Source organism: Populus nigra, chromosome 6 (assembly GCF_951802175.1).
Source record: "Populus nigra chromosome 6, ddPopNigr1.1, whole genome shotgun sequence".
NCBI classification, from domain to species: Eukaryota; Viridiplantae; Streptophyta; class Magnoliopsida; order Malpighiales; family Salicaceae; genus Populus; species Populus nigra.
The window spans coordinates 10,415,888-10,424,695 of NC_084857.1; the positions used below are offsets into that span (position 1 = coordinate 10,415,888).

The 8,808-nt window shown below is 31.7% G+C and overlaps 1 protein-coding gene across 1 annotated transcript; it reads left to right on the forward strand.

Moving 5' to 3' along the window:
* The first annotated feature begins 4,096 nt into the window (after nucleotides 1–4,096).
* On the forward strand, nucleotides 4,097–7,953 carry LOC133695697 (myb family transcription factor MOF1-like). The gene is made up of 6 exons (XM_062117621.1): nucleotides 4,097–4,752; nucleotides 4,889–4,965; nucleotides 5,117–5,156; nucleotides 5,691–5,811; nucleotides 5,999–6,245; nucleotides 7,443–7,953. Exons 1-6 carry the CDS (start codon nucleotides 4,626–4,628, stop codon nucleotides 7,725–7,727), a joined length of 897 nt encoding a protein of 298 aa, XP_061973605.1. The 5' UTR covers nucleotides 4,097–4,625; the 3' UTR covers nucleotides 7,728–7,953.
* The last annotated feature ends 855 nt before the right edge of the window (nucleotides 7,954–8,808 follow it).

The following is an 8,808-nucleotide window of genomic DNA, read 5'->3' on the forward strand; positions in this document are numbered from 1 at the left end:
TGGCAACTCAATATATATTTTTTAGTATTAATTTTAATCTCAAGCTTTTAGAATTTTTTTTATTAAATATTTTCATTCATTTTTAGGAGTTCCTCGCACATATTCCATCAAATTCTACTATTTTGTTTTATATGTAAAAAAACCATTTTATAGAGATTATTTTTTTATTAACTGATTTTAATGGAATTCTTTAATTGAAAATCAAAATATTTTAGTGATAAAATCATTAAAAGAAACAATTTAAATGTAAAATTGACAGTACTCTAATAAATTAATGGTGCATTTAATGTTTATCTAAAAAAAAAGGGAAAAGATATATAAGGTTCAAGATGCATGCAGGAAACCGTAGCTGGTTGATGATATCATGCCTCTAGCCTCTAAGAGCATACGTGGAAATAAATTTGAGCTGAATTGTCGCAAGGGAGCCTTCCAGACAATAACGCTTGATTAAAAAAAATAATAATAATTTAGCGATGCATTATAGTAATCACTAGTACATGGTCCCGTACGTCATCATAGGTCGGTTAAATTTTTTCAAATGTAAAAAAAAAGTTGAAAACATGAGGAATTTTTTAACTGTATTATTAAATCTAACTTAATAAATAAATCTTACAACATAACTCTTTAACTAAATTGAATTTTAAATTAAATTGTATATAAGTTATTTTAAATTAAATTAATTGGTTTCATAGATTAAAATGCAATTTTAATAATTGATAAAAAATATCTTGTTTTTTAACAAAACTTATAGATGATAAATTTTTTTCACAAAACTATTGAGAGAATGACAGGTTAGATCGATTTCAATCTTCAAGCAAATCGTGTTATAGACTACATTGAGTTTAATAATTTATTTTTTTATAAAATATGTATTTTTAATTATATGATAAAAATATGTAATCACAAAATTGAGCACCGGCATAAAAATAAAAAACTTATTTAAGACAATCATAACCCTAAATAAAACTAAATAAATAAATAAATTATGCAGTTTATTTTCTAATCAATTCAATATTAAATAATAAAATTGAGAAAAAACTATTAAAACAATTAACGGACAAAAAACAAAAAAAGCATATCCGGCTAGTTGATGAACTTGTCAAACCTATAAATCAGATAATCCTAGCACACCAAATATGTGAACCAAGTTAAGGACTCAAGTGAGGTTGTATTTTTTTCCATAACTATTTTTTATTCATCTACATGATAAAAAAATATACGATCGCAAAATAAAACACCAACCTAAAACTGAGATGCTGTAAAAAAATAAACGATAAGTGAAAATCAAAATATTTAACATCGCAATACGAGTAATTTACCTTGTTGTATTTAATGCATTTATATAAAAAAAAAGTGATAGAAAACACATAAGAATTTGAATAGAAAGCGACACATGCATAAAATTTATTGAAAAAAAAAATGCAATGATGCATATATGAGAAATATTAACAAATACATAAATTTTATTTGTATAAAACTAAGAAAAAATTACATATGAATCATTCTTACATTTTTTAAAACTAAACACGCTCAATATTATTAAAATATCATCATAAATTGGTTAAAACATAAATTCAAAATTTATTTGAAAAAAAAATCAACCAATGCATTTTTTTTTTTTAAAAAAAATGAGGTCATGTGTCGTTGGACTAGTAGGTGAGGCCCAACGCTTAACCCAATCAAGCAATGCCCACGAGCGAGCCTGTATTTTTTTCTGACCCAATCATGCATTGGGGGAAAAATTGACGTGTAACCTGCATTAGTAGATGACACATTGCCTGTCCATTCTTAAAATCCGGCTATTGTGGCGGCTGAAAAAATAGGGTTCCTTGTTTTTTACACAAAAAGCTTTTTTCAACTCATTTTAGCCAAAAACACCTATAAAATACCATGGAGACCTTATTAAACCAATTAATGGCCATGAAACATAAAAAAAACTGCCCTAAAACCTAAAATCCACTTGAAACAAAAAACGTTTTGAGCTCGGATCTGATTTCTTAGGTGTTTTCAATGTAACAAAAATGTCTAATCTTAACTTTCCTCGTAGTATGGAATCATTTGGCATATAATATAATTATTTTGGTGGCCAAATTTCTTATTGACGAACACTTATCTCTCTAAGCTGGAATTCAACGACTTCTTCTCTTTTCTCTGACCAAAAAACTACTGAAAAATAAGTAAAATGAAGTTTGGTACGAAAATTAAATTTTGTAAAAGTCCAGGGATTGATAACCTAATAGATAAAAAAGATGAGGGGACTCGAGTGAATTTTCACTGAAATTTTCAATTCACCATCTATGCTACCCGTTTTTTTCACATTAATTCTCTTTCTTTCAATTCAACCCTCCCTTACAATAATAAAAAAAAAGAAACACGCAATTGAATTATATTTTGGTTTTATAATGACTCAATTGTGTAGAAAAAAATTCAATAATCAAATTAAATTTTTTTAAAAATTACACTATTACAATCCATAGTATAATACAAAAAAATGCAGAAAAAACACCACATATTTTAGCTTTATAATATATAATATCCAATATATAATATGTAATCTACGGTGAAATGATTAACAATATTTTTGTAAAGAGTACAAACACCACGTGTTCAAGCTTTGTTTATGGTAATTGTTAGAGCCCTGCTCGTTTATTTTTTCTTATATTTAAAGTTTTAAGGCATCAAACCTAAATGCATGATCCAAATATTTAATGGGTATTAATATCATAACTATTATAATTTTAAATTCAAGAATAGATAATGAGAAGTTGAAGTTTTATAAATTTTGAGTAAAAAACTTAGGTATTTATAACTTTTTCTTGGCATATACATGTTTTGTAATATGATTGAAACAAGACGATCAAATTAGTAATTTTTATATTTTTAATCATATTTGATTTTATTATAAAAAAATTCTTACCTTGGATGAATGTAAATAAACCTGAAAATACTAACTTATCCTCCAGTAGTCTTCACAATAAAAATATTTTTAATACAATTTATTGATTTAAGTTATAAGTATGTCTAGTTATAAATAATCTTCGAATTAAATAAGAAATTTGTTAAAAAATTAAGTCAATATTTTGATTTAATCATAAAGTTAAAATTTTTAAATTCTAAACTATGAATTACAACTTATATTATATTTATTTTTGTTTAAAAAATGATTTGAATAATTTCAATCAAATGAGCTTTAATCTTAAAGTTGTTTCTTCTTATTCATATCGTAAATTATTTATAAAAATGACTTTTGAATTATAAATCAAAAACCAAAAACCATAATTTAAAAAATTCACGCTAAAATGACTCTTATTCCACACCAGTGGTCCCTAACTAAATCCAAGATAAAAAAATTAAATAAAATATGAAAATAGATGGTATTTAAAATGGTGGTTTAACAAGTTGTTTTGAATAAATTATCTACTGTAATTGTATTTAATTATAATTTTTATTTTAAATTCAATTTATAAATAAATTTAATTCGCAAATCTGAAAGATATAGAATTCTTTTTATTTTGTTTTTTTATCAATATTATAATTATAATTTTATTTTTTCAAATATATATATATATATATATTTAAAATAATTATGTTTAAAAAACTAGTTTAATGTTATTTTTTCAAAAAACTCCGGTTGCATGATACAAGAAAAGAAAAATAAATACGGTCAAATGAGTTGTCCTAAAAGAAAAAGACTGTGCTTTCTTTTGGAAACAAGTAAACCAGGATAATACAATAACAATTGACGTGCATTTTGTGATCATGACGACGTTGGCGTCTTGTGCTGTACAGAACAGAAGATTTTATTTCCTTTCCCTTCTTTTTCTTTTATTCATTCATTTATTATTGCGTCGCAATACTTTTTTTTTTTTTTCCACAGAGAATATGCGTCCATAGATTATCCCACCTGAGAAAACGTGGTTAAAAAAATTGTTTTCTCCCTTAATTTTTTAAATTTAAATTTCAAGGTTAATATTAATATATATATATATATATATATATATAAAAAGTATTTATTAGTGATAAAGAAGAGAAAGAAAACAAAGGTCAAAGGGAAGCAGTTGGGTGGTTCTGTGCGTGTAGGGTTGGTACTATATATTGGTAGTATTATATAGGTGTAATGATTTTCGGTGAAGATCAGAAACTCGTGATCATCACATCAGATTTCGTTTTACTCTTATTTATTCTGATTCTCTCTCCCTGCCTGCTGCGAAAGAGAGGTTTAGAAACAGAACAGAAGCAGAAGCCAGCAGGCAGGTATTGTCAGTCCTCCTTGAGGAATTTACACCCCCGTCTCTCCCTTTTTTTCTCAGTGACCCATCTCTCTCTTTCTTAAAACCTCTCTATCTCCTTTCTTTGTTAAGAATCATGCGCTCACAAGTCTACATGTGTGTAACTTTGTTTTAAGCCTCTGTGTGCCCTGTGCGAATTGCTCCTTTATACCTAGACACTCCCTACAAGATTGAAAGAAAAAAAGAAGAAAGAAACAACTCCTTTTGAGAAGACAAACCAAAGGGGGTAGAAACTGCAAAAGGTAAGGGTTTTGTAAGAGAGCCCAGTTGGCGAAACATTGTTTAGAAGAGGAAAGAAACGGTCTCTTCTGGGATACCCCGTTGGATTTTGAAGAAATGGGTAGTTGTGGGAGGAGTGGGGCCGTGAGGCAATATGTAAGATCAAAGGTGCCTCGTTTGAGATGGACTCCCGAGCTTCATCACTGCTTTGTTCATGCCATTGAGAGGCTTGGTGGCCAAGACAGTAAGTAAACTGCTTGTTTTTTGCTGGATTATTGCTTCCATCATTATCATTCCTTTTGGTTCTTAACTTCTAGGCGCTTATGGTGATCATGTGCTTTTTATTTCCTGTTTGTTTCCTTCTCATCTCTTCTTTCTAGAGGCTACGCCTAAACTCGTTCTTCAGATGATGGATGTGAAAGGACTCACTATTTCACATGTGAAAAGCCATCTCCAGGTCGGTCCTTGTTTTCTCAACTACTATTTTAGTTTGGGGTATTTTATTTATCTTTTTCCTCCTCCATGGGTTTGATTTTCCTGTCTTTTGTATCTTCGAACACACTTGTTTAACCGGTTTGTTTACATGGGGTTTTCTTTGTTTTGACCAGATGTATAGAAGCACGAGGAGTGGTGACCTGGGCAGACTAGGTATCCAATGCTTTTTGTTTCCTCCCTCTTTGTTTGTACACACATCATTATGTCTGTCACTCTCTCTCAACTATCACGAACAGGCCTATGCATCCCAAAACTTCCATTTTTCTAATCTTCAAGTTTATATCATATCACTGATTGTCTGTGTATATGCATGCATTAATGACAGACTCTATTATACTTTCCTTTAGTGGTTCTTATCCACTGTCTAAATTCAAGGATTATGCACTCACATGTAAACATGCATTTTGGAAAAAAATAGCTGCCTTCATTTATAACCTCTCGTTACTATTACAGTTTATGCCAAAAGAGTTGAGAACAAAATAAGCCTTATATCCATTTCAAGTCTTCTAATATTAGCATTTCTGATGAAACTCACAGCCTCACTTGCATCGCTCTCCTGCTTTTATCAGTTACAGTTCCTATTTATTTTACTTACCCTTTTTTCAATTATACAAAACCAAATTTCTTGGACTTGACACCTTTTCGTATGCGTTCGGTTTGTGTTTCTGTGTTGGTCTCTTTGAACAGATAGGATCTCCACCCAGCAAAAAAGACCATCTTTTGATGTCTATAACGAGTGTGTTGAAGAAGTAAAAGCCATTGAAGAATCAGATTCTCACTCGATGTACAGGCCTCTCTCTTCAAAAAGGTCAGCGTAGCTTTATCCTTATGGTTTCAGACGTACCAGATATCAAAAAGAAAAGCAGATATATAGTCATACAGGATGCGCAAGAAACAAACAAAAAATGATTTGCAACGTTGCATGATCTTTTCCTTTCAGCCCTTTGCTTTTCTTCTTTCAGTTTTTTTTTTTGTTTAAACTCTCTTTTCTACAGGGCCAGAATCGAGACCAGGAGTTCATTATCTGAGGAGTTCCTGCAATGCAGCCAAGGAATATGTGAGACAATCTCAAATCCGTACTCTTTTGATGATTATGCGGGAATAAAGGAGGAGGTCAATGGAGTTGGTTTCAAATGGGAGCAGGCCCATTCTAACCCTCAATGTACAGCCTTCTCTCTGCCACATGATCTTTATAACTTCAACCCCTTGAAACGTGAAGTGGAAGAATCTGATTTCCTCAAGGTAGGCTATCAAACCAACCTCGCTCTCTTTCTTTTGCCAGCCTCTCTATTGAGATTGAGTGTAATGTTGTATTTTGGTTCCATCTTTTCGAGTTTCTGCTACCTCCTGCAAGGTAGCCTCCTTTTAGCTTCCGTATAGATTCTATGGATATAGATAGATGCATTAAGGCCCTTCTGACCAGTGGTAGGATGGAATATCCACGCTTAGTTCGGTCAACTTGCGTCATCTCTATGGCACAATTGTATTTTCATTTCTCAGCTTTAATTTAGGTAAAAAAAAGTTGTTCAAAGGTATATTCTGCTGCTGCAAGGTCTTAAGACTAGTACATTTTCTAAATTGACCATTTTTTATTATATCCTAGTAGATTAGTCCTGTGTGGTGCTTGGCATCAGATTAAAACCGCCGTTGTTAGCTTTTTTAGTTCCTTAGATAGTGGTATCTGATCAGCAACGAGCAATGCCTGCTTTGCTAGTCCAGTTCTTTAAAACTGGGCTTGTCTTCGAACTCCAATTGAATTAAAAAAAGGTCGCAATCTGATATCTTTTTATGTCCTGGAAATTAACAAGCAACTTGATTCTCTTCTAATTAACAAAGTGCCTTCTATGTAATTTCTTGGCACTCAGAAGTCCTTACGAAATTTAGTTTGAAGGGTTTTCTTTGCTTGGTCTCCTAACTAGGGTAAAGCTTGCAGGATAATGACCTTTACACCACAGTACTCTTACATACCGTGGTCCATTGTCACTTTTTATAAATGGGGCCTCGAGTGGGAAGAAGGCAGGGAATACGAAATATCCCTTGGTGCATAGGAGAAATATTAATTCTTAGAGCCAGTATTAGCATCTGTAGGCCTACTTTCATTGAATCACAGGACTGCCCACATGTGACTAGGTATAATTGCATTGGGGCTACAGTGCTTCTTTCTTATTCGGTGCCCAATTAATTACCAAGAGAAGTAGAGATGAATATCAACCACTTGCCCTAACTATGTAGATATATGTCAATGATTTTTCAACTTTTAGGTAACACTTTTATGAACTGAGATCCTGGTGACAGCTGCAATGGCTGTTTAGCCTCTTAGGTCTTGAAATCTGTTACTCAAAAGTTTTGATAAATGTCGCCCTTTATCTTTCTGATTCTTTAGTACGCAAAGCAGAAAGCTATAAATGACACTGTCACTGTTTTCTTCTTCTTCTAAAGATTGCCAAGCTGGAGGGTCGAAAGGGCAAACCAGAGAAGTTGTTATTCACGCCTGAGGTTACTGGAAGTGGAAGAGCAGAAGATGGAGAACCTGTTGATTGCGAGTTGTCACTTGCACTCTCACTACCCCAACCTTCCTCACATAGAAGCGATTCTTCATCGACGAGTGAGATCAGCGAGGCATTCTCATCATACTCGAGGTCGAACTTTAAAGACTGCTCCGGCTTTTCTACCGGAAAACGTGATATTAACTTGGATCTGTCTATTGCTCTTTGCGGTGCCTAATCATGTCGACGTGAAAACAAAAAAAATAGTATGTTCTCTAGATATCTTCATTCGTCTTTCTTTTATATTCTTAGCCGCTGTTAATCTCCCTTTGGTTTAGCTGTTGAGTACTCGAGTTCATTACCGGAATTCAAATGTTTGGCGTAGAAAATATGCAAAATCGTTGCTTGTTATTGTTCATATTACCAATATTACAAATGACATTTTAGGCCTAATTCATGGAAAATTACCACCTTGTGACTAGCAAATCATGCCCGTCTCCTATGCAGTACAGGAGGAGTCATGCAGGAAAAAAAAATTGGTTCAGGACTTTGGTTTGTGAGGGTTGGTCATCTAAAGAATTAAAAACGGGTTAATTTCATTTTTACCTCTATGAAGTATACAAGTTTATATATATAAAAATAATAATTCAAAAGCCTATTCTTCATCAAACACTCCTCTGAGGCGGTTAATTTTTATTTTATCTCGTGTGAAATAAAAAAAGATTTTATTGATAAATGAAAAAATTAATATAATTATATCTCGCTGAAGTGTCCGATTTTGATTTTGGTCTTGGTCTTGTTAATCCCTGAAAGAAAAATCTTGGCATTTTTTTGATACAAGTTTTCTTGTAGGGGCTCCTGCGCAGCCCCTCCTATCTCTACCCCCTGGTATGAATGTGTGAATACTTCACACCCTATTTATTTAAAATGCTGGACATTGTATAGTTTGCATGTGTAATTTAAATTAACATCTTATATTTTAAAACATTTAATATCATTAATTTTCGTTCGAAATAGTATAAGATGTTTGGCTATTCCAAATATGTTTTAAAGAAGGAAGAAAAATATTGAGGATCAATTTCGCGTTGTGTTTTTCAAAGAAGAAAGAAGCTACCACAAATAATGGATTGTGTTAAAATATATACATATATATTATTTTTTCATCTCGCCGATTTCAACGTCGGTTTATGATTTATGGTTAACCGAGGATCGATTTTACAAAATAAAATTATAATTGTTAAATGAGAGGAAAAAATATAATATAAAAAGAAAGACTGATTGGAAAAAGAAAAAACTTTTAAGGACCGATGCAAAGGTAA

Coding starts and splice junctions, on each gene's coding strand:
- LOC133695697 (XM_062117621.1), top strand. CDS start 4,626: ATGGGTAGTTGTGGGAGGAGTGGGGCCGTGAGGCAATATGTAAGATCA. Junction 4,966..5,116: donor ATGTGAAAAGCCATCTCCAG/GTCGGTCCTTGT, acceptor TGTTTTGACCAG/ATGTATAGAAGCACGAGGAG. Junction 5,812..5,998: donor AGGCCTCTCTCTTCAAAAAG/GTCAGCGTAGCT, acceptor TCTTTTCTACAG/GGCCAGAATCGAGACCAGGA.